This window comes from Cuculus canorus, chromosome 4 (genome assembly GCF_017976375.1).
Source record: "Cuculus canorus isolate bCucCan1 chromosome 4, bCucCan1.pri, whole genome shotgun sequence".
NCBI lineage: Eukaryota > Metazoa > Chordata > Aves > Cuculiformes > Cuculidae > Cuculus > Cuculus canorus.
This window is the reverse complement of record NC_071404.1, coordinates 55,536,958-55,549,973: the sequence shown is the minus strand read 5'-3', so window position 1 is coordinate 55,549,973 and position 13,016 is coordinate 55,536,958. Positions and strand designations below refer to the sequence as shown.

The window sequence follows — 13,016 nt, the reverse complement described above, 5'->3', positions numbered from 1 at the left end:
TTTAGGTACACCAAAACCAATTGTGTTTATTCCTAACTGCTTTCTCGGTGTCCAGATAGCATTTGTTTCTATACTGTGCAGTGGAGGAGTGACAAAAAAAGGTCTGTGTGTGTAATAGTATGGTATTGTTTTATTTTTCAGGGGAAGAAAAAGAAGAGGAAGAGGGAAAAGTTGCAGGAATCAGCATCAGGTAGGCCATGACCAACTCTTACATACCATTCACCTCAGGTGTGTTTTAGAAACCGGGGCTTGTGCTCTTTGTTTTCATACGCTTTTCTATAACACTTGCTTCTGATGGATGCTTTAAGACACTTCACTTGGAATGCAAGCTTGTGAAAATGCGCACTGTATATGTCTCCTTTCCTGTACACCTTTCCACGCAGCATTCCTGACGGCATCAACATCTTTGGCTGAACTTGGGCATTGCTTTACCTTTGCTTTTCTCCTCAATTAGTGTTGTATAATCTTTAGACTTAACTGTGTCTCAAATACTGTGTGGGATCATTAGACACTGGAAGCTTTTTACACTGAACTTTCTGTAGCCACTGTATTTTTTATCACTGTATTTTATGTTTCTGTGTTCACTAACAGCTGCCTAGTAGGTTGGCTAAAAGCATCAGTGAGGTCTCCTCTTTGCCTGTCAAGTATGTACAGAGAAACACCCTGTTTTCCCCAACAAAATGGCTGGTATAAGAACCATAAAAAAACCAAAGAACAAAACCAAAACCACACCAAAATATCCATGTTATACTGTCGCAAACAAACTTATTTGGAATGTGCAAAAACTCTGTAACAGAAATTTGTTAAAGGAAAACAATCTTCTACAGGTACAGGCCCCAGAATGACAGCTGCCTACATCTGAAGCATGGTAAGAACATCTCTAAAGCTTTCCTGATGATAAAACTGAATTGTAAAATAAGCTTTCTTATAAATTTAATGCAATAATAAGAATTAGCAAAAATTGCAGAAGTACCATATCCCAAAGCTAATATTACTTTGACCACTGATGGTTTTTATACCGGCTATCCATTAGGTGTTCACCATTTCACTTCTTAACCTTAATATTTTCAAACTGACCATACCTCACTGACTTGCTGCAAGTCTGCCTTTGAAGCACAGGGGTGGGTTTATTAAGCGGTGCAAACCCTCCCAGCCAGCAGCCTGTCACAGTTCATCAGAGCAGATTAGATGCTGGCTTTGGAGTACATTTTATGTGCTGACATCCACAAGATGCTACCTGGCTGGGTACACTTTTTTTAAAAAAACTTATTCACCTTTGTACTAACAAAACATCTGCTAAGAAAATAGGACGAATCAAGAATTTTTTCCCTCAACTATACGGTGGTATTTCATGTGTGGTGCGGGTTGGATTTTGTTGTTGTTGTATTTCCAGCATGTTTTCTCTGTTCATATCATCTGCACTGAAGGTGGAATGACTAGTGATTACACATACCAAATAACACCGTCTAGTCTGCCTGTGAGTGCCTACAGTACCATGGCAAGATCCTCATTTCTCAATGTTTGTGTTGGAAGGCTGGTCATTCTCTTCCTCTGTTTGATAAGTTTTCTAGTAGGAATGGCATTCATTTGACATAATAGTTGCTTCTGTACTCTCTAATTAACACAGACCGCTCTTGGGTGATCCCCGGGAATTCCAAGAAACATGCAAAAAAATAACACTTTCTAAACTTATCTATGCCTTATAACAGAAATGGGCTCTTTAACCCCTCTCCCTCTGACTTGTTTGGCCACATGATCTACTTGGCACTCAGAGTGGTCAGCAAAGTGGCCTCCTGTTGGCTCTCTGCTGTGCTTGGACTTCCAGCCTGAGAGAGCCAAGTTAAGTTTGCTTTATTCAGTGTGTCACTATCAGTATGATTCGAGCCTCTTCTATAGTTAATGCCATTATGCTGGTGAGTTGGGTTTAAGAGTTTAGGGATTTATTTTTTTTAAAGCTGAAGTAAAATGGAAAGGCAAAATGCATGCTTTATTTTTGCTTCCTGCTAAGCAAAAGTTTTCCAGGCGAGCAGTCTTGCCCTTTGCAATATGCCAGACTCATGCTGATTTTAGGTGTGGATTGCAGCATATGGGTTCTGTAGCCTACACAACAAATGTAGCTGTAAAGTATCATTAGTTACAGTGACTGCTGTAAGTATTATACCTATTTAAAAAAAAAAAAAAAGGAAGTGCTCTAACTTTGAGTTTTATAATGGAAATTTCAGCTTAGTTGCCCAGGTCCACGATTGTTGTATTTTTCCCTTTGATGTTCATACAGTACCAGTAAGCAAACCACACATAATTTTATCTGAATTGATGCTAAGAACTCAGTTAGGATTGGAACACAGCTAATGTTCAAGTGATGGTTAAAAAACAAGTGAAATTTGGTTTCTCGCGTGCCTTAGATTGTAAGGATGACTGCCTCGCCTACACTGAACTACTTTTGTTGGAGTTTCTCTGTTTGCATTTTCCGTAGTAAAGGATGCGCTGAAGTAGAAAAGGATGAGTGTTCTGAGTTTTCTCTTTCCCTTTTACCTCCATAGCCCTTTCTTCCTTCCCCTTAAGCTCCATAACAATGTGGAAACTGTTGGCAATACCTGCGTCCCTGTCCTTGTGCAGTCTGTAGAACAGTGTGATAGCAGCAGATATCAGGGCTACAAAGGTGATTGGAGGGCTGGAGCACCTCCCATATGAGGACAGGCTGAGAGAGTTGGGGTTGTTCAGCCTGGAAAAGAAAAGGCTCAGAGGAGACCTTATAGCAACCTTCCAGTACCTAAAGGGGGCCTACAGGAAAGCTGGAGAGAGGCTATTCATAAAGACTTGTGGTGATAGGACAAGGGAGAATGGGTATAAACTGGAGAGGCTTGATATAAGGAAGAATTTCTTCACCATGAAAGTGGTGAGGCACTGGCACAGGTTGCCCAGGGAAGCTGTGGCTGCCCCATCCCTGGAGGTGCTCAAGGCCAGGCTGGATGGGGCCTTGGGCAGCCTGGGCTGGTGGCAGGTGTCCCTGCCCATGCCATGGCAGGGGGGTTGGAACTAAATGATCTTTAAGGTCCGTTCCAACTCTAAGTACTGTATGATTCTATGATCTTCTTCCACTGGAGGGGGAGTGTGCTGTTTATTCCATATATGTGCATGTAGGCAGCCTCGCTAAACATTGCACGCTGAGTGAATGCTCTCCATTGGAGATGTACAGATGTGTTGTAGCTGAGAGTAAATGCACAGAATGATTTAGGGAACCTGAATCAGCCAGACTTCAAAGTAAACTTCTGAAGGTTGAGACTCTTGCCCTTTGCAAGCCTAATCCAAAGAATGTTTTGCCCACAAGCATAATATCTTACCAGGCCAACAGCAGACCTGTTGTAGGCTTTACGGAATGGAGATAATAAGTTTGGGAACGCCTTTCAGTGAGTGCTGCAAAGAGCTCTTGAAGACAGGAAAACACTAGCTCTCTTACTCACATGGATAGTGTAAAGAAGAGCGGGAAGGAGGGTGGGAGGTCTGGGAAGGAGGCAAGCGTTCTGTTATCTGAGAAGAATCAGAAATGAGTAGGTGGCAAGACCAAAGAATCTCAAGATCAGCACAAAGGAGATCAGCCAGGGCTGTAATTACGGTGATGTAAGTGAGAAGGATGAAATGGTGGGAGGGTTGTGTGGTGGGATGTTCAGAGCAAAGTAACGGAAGAGACATGCAAGCAGAAATGATTTAAGATACTGTGAAAGTCCGGGAGGGGGTTGTGTCCGTGAACATTTCAGCACATAACTGGTTTTTAAGGTGGACCTCTAACCTGCTTTTTGGCTTGGATGTCATCGGAGTGGTGAAGTCAAGGTTGTAGTGTTAGGTTGCTCCTATTCCTGGGGCTGTACACAGCAGCAGGCTTCTTATGGCTTCACTACTTAGGATTTAGCTGAGTTCCACTATCTCCTTCAGCCTGCTTTCAGTTTGAAAAACATTTTAATATTAGAGTGCTTTAGGAATACTCGGACCTGGTGCTCCAGATTTTGCTAAATTATCCTGAGATGCTCCAAAGCATGTGGCCATTCTTGAAACATTGTAGAACTGTCCCCAGCCAGGATTTTGTTTTCAGTTGACATGGCTTGACACAATTCTTGCAATAAATAACTTTTTTCTTTGTTGAAGTAATAACTTGTATTTATTCTCTCCTTTTGAAATCAACTGATAGTGGCATAAGAGCTGATAATGCTAAAAATGGATTTGGGAGAGGCCAGGAGGGAAGGGGAAATGAGGAAAGCTAAGATTAAGGATAATGTAAAGATCATGGGTTGAGCACCTTTTAGGAAGGTGGGTCTTGTTACTTTAAGCACTGCCTTCTAGAAGACATAAATGGGAGCAATTCTGTGTTGGAAGTAGAGATTCCTGATTTCCTATCTGGTTTGTCTTTTGGAAGGGAAAAAAAGCTGATTTTTAGCAGCTCATGAGTATTTCACCAAGGAAGGAGAAGAGTACCAATCAAAGTTTCTCCTGATTGTTCTGCAACATGGAAACTTCTTATAACTTGCTATGTAGGGTAATTGTAAAAGGCATATCATTTGACATACAACAGGATGCAATTGGGAAGTCCTCACAAGCTACATAATTTAACTTTGTGTTTTGGCATATCTTCAAGGGCTAAAAAGAGACGGAGGAGCTTAACAGACATTTGAAAACTTGTGAGAAGTATATTTGTGGCTTGCAAAATTCCATGACAATTAGCATCTAGATTAGCAAAGCTTTCAAAAATGAGAAAACTTGACTAATACTGATTTACCATTAGAAGCACTTAAAAGGATCAGATGAAGGCTGTTTAACTTTAAACAGTGAATTATCTATAACACTTCAAACTTCCTACATGGAAATTAGAGCCAAATTTCAGTGCAGAAGAGATTTCTTGATAGTGTCATAACAAACAATCTAGATTATCTTTTCCTTCTTACTGAGAAATAAAATGAAGTTGTGTAAGCAGACTGTAAAGCGGACTGACCTACAGCTGGAATACTGTGGAAAAGAACTTTCTGATGATTGTGGTCATGGTTGACCATGAGTTTCTGGCCAGCATCCTAGGAAGAAGATGAAAAGAGGATGTGGTGCCTTGCTTTCTGAGGCATGGGTTTTCTAACCTGGCTTGTCCAGTGCTCTTGAAATTGCTATTGGAGTAGTAGAAAACGAAGCAAATTCTCTACCCATTTCCATCCCCCTTGACTGCTCAGAAGCTTTGAACAGAGGATTTGTGCAGAAGTTAGTATGTGGGAGAATTTGTGTGGCTATGGCACAGAGACATGTCCTGATTTGCTTTAAAAAATATGTTTCCTGCATGACCCATGTTTCCCTAATGCCCATTTTGCCTGTGAACGGTGGCATAGGCAAAATGGACTGAAACATTTATATTATTGAACATTTCGGTTAACTTCAGCCTTTTTGAGACAGGCGTAGCCCTTGAGGAGTACAGCCCTCAGACAGATCCCCTTCTGCAACTTAATTCTGACCTGACATTGATCTTGCCGAGGAGAAAGATAGAAAACCACATCTCTTTCAGACTCTCTGACATTAAAACAATGGTCAAAAGAGGAAACATGAAGAAAAGCCACCTCCCGTTTAGGTGGCAGGTACAGAAGGGCACTGACACCTGCTGGGGGAGATGCGGCAGAGCAGACTGAGTGTTTCTTTACCAGCCTGGCCTTGTGGAGTGCAGAAGGGGAGGAAGGAAGGAAGGGTATAAAAGCTATTTTGGGTGCAATCAGAGACGGTGGGAGGGATAAGGGTAAGGCAGGGTAGGGGCAAGCATGGCTTTTCTAAATAAAAAACTCAGCAGAACACTTTCAATTAGACCATCAGCACAGATACAGGATTAGATAAAAAGAAAACTGAAGTATTTATGAAACAGTCTTTGCAATTGAAGCGTGTAGCGTGGTCAGCTGTGACCTTCAGCATTTTATGTTTTAAACTGACACTGACAAAGGGCAGAAGTAGATAACTGGCAGGTGAATGACTAGAACCTGTTTTAATTGGTCAGAGATGCTCAAGTTGCTGTGTCCTGTTAGATACTGCTGTGAAGATGCTAATGGAATTTGAACTCCGCCACACTTACAAGTGATTTAAAAAACCAATATCGTTTGAGGTGTTATCAGTAGGAGGCTTGGACTAGAATGAAGGAACAGTGAGGCAGCTATTGTTCTGACTCTTCCTGTGGGATAGGGTGGGGACAGGGAGTTGATGGCTGGTGCGTGTTCTTCTCTGGATGGAAACAGTGTATTTTGGTGGATTTAGTAAACTCACCACCAGATCCAGACTTCTAAGGTCATGAGAAAATCTCTGTAGGAACAAACGGTTTCATAAAGGAAACAAAGATTTTGAAAAGTGGTTGCATTCGCAACTGGAAGAAAACCTCAGCATTTTGGTGTTCATGTCAAGTCTGTACTGCATTTTCGTTTTTAGTGTATTTACATGAAAAGCTTTGAGAAATCGATACCATATTCCTGAACAGCTAGGAAGCAAGTTATTACGATACTGTCAAAGTCTTTCCCGTTTGTTTCTGGAGACTAAGCTTGGGTAAAATCGTCCTCTAATTTCAACAGAATTGTATTCGAATGCAATTCTGTCAAAGCTTAGCAAACTCTAGCGCTGGCTTTTGTTTCTGTCTGGCTCTGTCTTTTAGATATTATGATTGAAGGAGTCTTATGGTATACGTGGCAACTATATAAATGATTCCATGTATTAGAAGATATAAATGTTGAGCCTGTCTTTCAAAGTACAGTTTAAATTCTGACTTAGGTTTTATTGTGACAGAAAAGATGATCTACAAAGGAAACTTTACTTATATTATTTTTCTTTTGAAAGACTCTCACTTCCTTACCAGAACTTCATGTCTTTTCTGTTACAGCAGGTGAAGACTGAAGTAGCAATTTCATTGCCCCTAGAAGTGATGCATCTTTTATCACAGTTCTGTCTATAAAATAAATGATTTTTAAAAGTGTTCTAAATATTTATTATATGCCATAAAGATACAAAAAGGGGCTAAGCCGATTTCTTCCTCCCTTGCAGATCACTGTTAGTATATTATTCCTCTTTAAGAGCTGTCTAGAGGCAATCTGTTTTTCAGTGTAAACATGGAACCTCTCTGCCTTCCCACCGCCAACAGGAAAAACACATCCCGAGTCTTCCAGCAGGATCTTTTTAAAGATAAACTCAGTGATAGAGCTTCTAGTTTCATGCTGCCTACGCTGGCGGCCTTTGATAAGAGCCACACCTGCTTTGGCATCACTGCACAAAGCCCTAAAATACCTGGGTGTTTCCCATGCTGACAGTAATCTGCTCTGGAAGAGGTCTTTGATTCATGGAGAGGGGAGCAGTATTCCTGCTGTTCACTTAATGCATCTATCTTATGCCAGACTAAGAGGGCAGGAATTAGGACTCCAGGCTTTACCTGCAGGCAATGTATTTCCAGGGGTAGTTACCTCAGGACATCTAAAACACTAGTGGATAATTTGTTACTAGAGTCTCCATTCAGGGTTACCAGCAGTGGGTAGAGACTGACAGCAGCGAGGAGAAAAAAGAAAACAAGAAAAACCGAACTACTGACATAGCTGCAGCGTGACAGTATCTGTTACAGTTCTAGGGTACAATTTTATGTAATTTCTTTGGCAACAAAGGCAGTTTAAAAGGCTTCCTCTGCTGCCTGCTGGCATCCAGCTCTTGCAGAGAGCGCTTTTTCCTGTCTCCAGTAGGTCTCTCCGTCCATGTGCAGTAACAGCTTGTGGGACCCTGCAGCAAATCGGATTACTGAAGTGACTGGGGTTTTGCTGGGAGGTGGGTTTTTTTTTTTTGTTTAGAAACAACAAAGGTTGTGGAGTGTTTGTTTTTGTTTGCCCAGAATGTTTCAAGGATCTGGTTTAGGCTAACCCCACAAACCGTGGCACAGCTGGGCAGGAAGAGGAGCAGACTGCAGTGCCGGCATCTCACTGCTTGTGCCTGAAACTCGCTCCAGCTCTGCTGCTAAAGAAAATACAAAGGGGCTTCACAAACAGCATGAACCTTTCTGATAAATACTGAACTGGTTTTGCCTACCCAGGTTTCTGGAGTATTGGATAAAGCATGGCGGTGAGTTGAACACGCTCATTTTGGACTTTAAACGAAAATGACAGGTTCAGCTGCCAGGTCCCTGAGTTTGACATGTTCTTCTAGGTACTGGATTAGAAACCAGTTTTGGAGACTGACTTTTTTTTAAATAAATATAATTGCCCTTATATATATATATATAGTCTCATCTCCTGTTAGAATTGTATGAAAACAACGCCTGTGGTGGGGAAAGGTATAGGAAAAAAGCACATGGTTTAAAATTCTTACTTTCTCTTGCTTTCTGTGAAGGGTTAGCTGTGTCTTTTACTCTGTACTTAATCCTGTACCAACCTAGACACTGTTGACTTTCTTCCATACTTCTGATTAGCGCAACCTAGATGAAGCTACATAATTTTCTCCCTTGTTCTAGAAAACAGAGATAAGTTAAAGACTAGAGGAGGAGCACAAGGCCCTTGCGGACCTACCCTTCAATCCATCTCATTCACAAGCATGGGGAGGACTTCTGATCCCCCTCTGTTGCTCTCTACCTCAGACATTGAGTCTAGGCTTGTTAGGAGGCTTCAGTTCCACTGTATTGATTTCTGAAATGCAGTTTTATTACTTCAGTAGTAAGGCTTTTCTCTTTATACTGAATTATTATTGAACTTCACTTGTGTTTCTTTCTCAAGGTAGGTGTCCCCCGCCTCCCTTTCCTCCTGCAGTCAGATGTATGCTGCAAAAGGCACAGACAGTGCCTCCTATTGTGGCTCAGGCTCAAGACTTCACATATGTAAAATGTGACTTGCAGCACTTTCTTTGAAGCCTAACCACAGCCAGGGAGCTGTAATTGCAGTCTTTGATTGCGCCGACTTCACTTGTGGATTGGGTTTTGCTAGGGCATGCCTCGCTTGGCCAGACTTCAGCTACAGCCCCCCAGTGAAGCCTTAGATGTGGGAAGTCTTCAGTCTCCTTAGCACATGCCTGTGGTTTCTTGAAAAGAATCCTGATTTGACCTGTTTTATATCTGTAAGGCAACACCATCATCATTCGTATTTTTTAGGTATTATTTGGTTTATCAGCAGTAGAAGCAATTTCCAGTGTGCAGCCTTAATGTGCAGCTGGGGGAAGGCTGGGTTCTAGATGCCGTTTTCGGGATAGCTACCATGTAATTTGCTCTACTGCAGTATTCGCACAGAAATATAAATATTTGGGGTTTCACCGTGGCTGTCCCCTTGCAGAATTACAGTAGCATCTGCAGCCTCCTTGTTGGGAGCAGGGGATAATGAGGCACGGAGAGGGGCTGTGGAAAGGAGGCAAGCGCTGCGAAAGCTGCGTTTGGATCGAAAAAAGAAGCGATGGCCGCTGTTTGAAAAAGCTGAGGGCCAGAGCAAGGCCGCGGTCGTTATTTTAACCTCCTGACTTCAAAGACAGCTTGCTGGTAAGGGAAGGGGGGGAGGAGGCAGAGAACCATCTCAACAGAAGAGCATTTCATTTCCTTCGGTGAAGTAGACATTCCTGGCTGCTAATGGGGAGTAGCTCTGAATCACAGCGCTTGTATCAGGCGGCTGTGAACTACTGGCCTGGCGCCTCAAGGCCATTCCTCAACAGGAAGCTGAATGTTTTCATGTAAGACTGAGAGGAAAACCTTCCCAGGAAGAGCAACCTGGACCAAACCTTTGAAAATCCGGGATGAAAAGGCACAAAATAAATATAAAGCTGCAGGGTGCTCTCCCCAGTGTTCCTCTGCTGTTTGCTTGGCCTCTCTTTCGTGCTCCTTGGAAAGGTAGAGCCTTTCGCCGCTCTTTGATCCGCATGTGTTACGGAGCACTGTGCTACTTTATAAAAAAAAAAAAAAAGGGGCAGGAAGCTCAGAAGGCTTTTTTTAGTTGGGACTTGGGCTGATTTTATGAGGAAATAGGAACTGAATTAGTCAATACAGACCACCTCTGTCGAAACCTCTGGTTTGCCAGTGGACTTTCAGCTGTGCTGTTTAAGAAGCCACAGTGGATTTAAATGTTGTTTTGTGGCCACCAGCAGCAGGTGAAAATTATTCATTATGTATCGGGGATGGTGCTGTTTGGGGGAGAGCTGAGCGTCCTTCAAATTAACGCTTTACAGAACAGCATGATATAAATTTGTGCTTATTCTTTTGACCTTACTTAGTCTGTAGCTAAACTTCTTCAGTGTTCTCAGTCTTCCTTTCCACCTAAACAATGGTCATGTGGGTGGCCTCTGATGAGGAGTCAGCGTGTTTAGTGGGATTCTGGGGCCTCAGCTTGTGCTCACTAAAATCAAAGGGTTCAGAATCAGTGTTGGAGGCTTTCTACCCTGGAATACATTAGCCTGTACTCAACCAGTATGGGCTGGTGTTGTAATGGCCTCCATGGACGCTGCAGCAAATGGGATGTGGTTTAAATATCCTGCTGTATTATTTGCTGATTAATTTTGCTTGTGGCTCTTACAGGCTCAAGCAGTCTATGTATTATGATTAGTTTAACAGAAGTTTGACTTGTGGTTTAAGCCATTTCTTCGTAAACTTGCTCTGTCTTGCCTTGCGTGATTCAAGGTGCTGGCAGTGCGTCTTCTTTGTGTGACTAAGCATTTTGTCTTTCTGCTGGTGAAAATTCACTGACCCTTTCCACCAAACTGCATTCCTGTGCTAATTTTGGTCATTCTCAAAATCTTTGCTCATTGAACCCTCTACTTGTTTGGCAGCTGAGTAGTACCCGGAGGCCTAGAGGTTAACACAGATTTTTGAGATATCAGTAATCCTGAGACCATTACTGGAGAGCATGTGTTCATCTGTGGAAAAACGCCTGACTCATTAGACAGTCTTTGGGTGGAGTCCCTGTTACAACCCAGTTGTCTGGGTCAGAAGGGCAGGGGTGATGGTTGAGTTAGCAATTGCCTAAGTCAGCTGATGTAACCCAGAGATCTAATGATGAAGAACTCTTCCGTTCTGGATGGCCAATACCTATAAGGCTTGCACTGTTGGCCTTTTCACGTGCTTTAAGAACATAAATCCTTGCAAGTTCCTAGTGGACTTTACTGCTAGGTAAGAGGCCCATGGCTTTTATGCAGCTGGAAGATGTACCCTACCCTACTGAACGGCAGAATGAATCCTCCTGGTCATGCGGATGCATGATAGGGTGAGTGTTAACACAAGCCTCACCCGCCACTCTTCCTCTACCCAGCTGCTTACAGAAGACAGCATTTCTTCAGGGAGTAGAGCTGGAGGCTCTGATGGAGGGGTTTAATTGACCTCAACCACTGGAGCACCGAAGCCTGAGGATGTCTAGTTTTGTAACAGATGTCTGGGTCAAATGTTGCAGATAAATGAAACCCACTACAAAAGGTAATTAATTCTGTAATACGTTAAATGTCTAAGTAGCTTAAACACCCCCAGCACTTTGGTTGGTAGGGACATCTATTTACAATCCAAAGTACTCTCCATAAATATTCTAGCGAACTTCTAGCAAGTGCAAATACCAGTGCTGTGCACTTAACTTTGACATTGCAAAGGACATATTCCACTAACACAGTTGTGTCAGAGTTACAATGACCCACCAGCAGCTGCTTTGAAGGGTTTAAAAAAAATAAAAAAGCTTCATATAATCTGTATCGCTCTCTCTCTCTCTGTCCCCTCCCTGTAGGTGGGAAAAGAAATGCTTTCTCAACTTGCAAAGCAAAGGCGGCGACACCAGGACCCCTTCTGGAGATGGAAGCTTGTTAAACCCTAGGTGTGTCCTTCATCCACACAGACCACCCCCAAGGAGTCTGTCTAGGATGTCATTCACCCTGATGTCACTGCTAGAGACACTGAATCATAAAGACAATCACTGCCAAAATCCTTCACTATCACAAGGTCCAGCCCCGATATAAATAGAGCACATGAGCTCCTGGGTCAGCAGAGCAGCTTTTGTCTTCACTCCACCTCTGCCTTGCACTCTTTAAGCCCCCGTCTCATCTGTGTCCATATTGAGTCAGCAAAGTAGCGTGGCTGTCTCTGCCTGCTTCAGCCAACAGAGTAATGTAGACCACACCTGCCCCATACAGAACACCGAGGAGTGGAATTTGCCTGGACCAGGATGACACGCTCAACCTTCTCTTTATTTAATGGTGCGACAGGATCAATTTTGGTTTTAGCTTTTTTTAAGAAACTTGAATGCTTTTATATTTTAACTTTTAGTTTGTAATTTCTTTGGTGTATATTTTACTAGGTATGAGCTTTTAAACAAGTGTCAGAAATCTGAAATACTTTTTAAATAAAAGGGGTTTTTCTTTTTTTTTTTTTTTTTTCTGCCAGAGGAATAACCTGTATGGAAAAAAAAGGTGGTTTTTTTTCTTAAACTATTTGTAACAAATAGTGGCCTCTCAGTCTGTATAACACAGTGTCCTATAGAACTAAATAAATGTACCAACAGTCAGCTGGTCAGTAGACACATCAGTCTTGCATCATCTACTCTGTAAGCATAAGCAATACATCCAGCAAATCTGACTGCAGTGAGTTCTCCTTCTCACCCATTCCCCTTCTCCTTGTAAAAAGCCCAGCACTTGAATTATTACTTCAATTGTTCTGTATTTGTATCTGTTTTTGTTAGCCTGTTAGTGGGATTTTATGCCAGTTGTTGAAATGAGCATTGATGTACCCATTTTTTAAATAGTAAGGCACAGCCTTTGCCAAAAATACTGTCAACTTTTTTTTTTTTTTTTTTTTTTGTCATTCCAGTTTGAGTTAATGTGCTGAGCATTTGTTTTTTAATAAAAGCTTTGTAATAAAACTGAAGCGAATTGTCTGGCTTAAAAAAAACCCAAGAGTGTCTCACGTTTGATGGAGTAGAATCCCTCAAAGGTAGAAGCAAGCCCAGGAAGGCACAGTCACTTCTAAGGCTGAGGGCTTCCAGCTCAGCCATCCCTTGTTCAAAATGTGATATCCTTTTGGCTCTTTGCTCACATGAAGAAAA

At 42.2% G+C, this 13,016-nt stretch overlaps 1 protein-coding gene across 5 annotated transcripts in view; it reads left to right on the top strand.

Moving 5' to 3' along the window:
• The window catches only part of LEF1 (lymphoid enhancer binding factor 1), a 71,626-nt gene extending 58,883 nt beyond the window's left edge, over positions 1-12,743 (top strand). For 3 of the 5 annotated variants that reach the window (XM_054066174.1, XM_054066173.1, XM_054066176.1), the window contains 2 exons: positions 142-190; positions 11,706-12,743. In XM_054066174.1, the coding sequence (XP_053922149.1) occupies positions 142-190; positions 11,706-11,785 (129 nt within the window). In that variant the 3' untranslated portion in view covers positions 11,786-12,743. Of the gene's footprint in view, positions 1-141; positions 191-827; positions 869-11,705 lie in introns of all 5 variants that reach the window. The other 2 variants (XM_054066175.1, XM_054066177.1) reach the window with 1 other exon arrangement.
• The last annotated feature ends 273 nt before the right edge of the window (positions 12,744-13,016 follow it).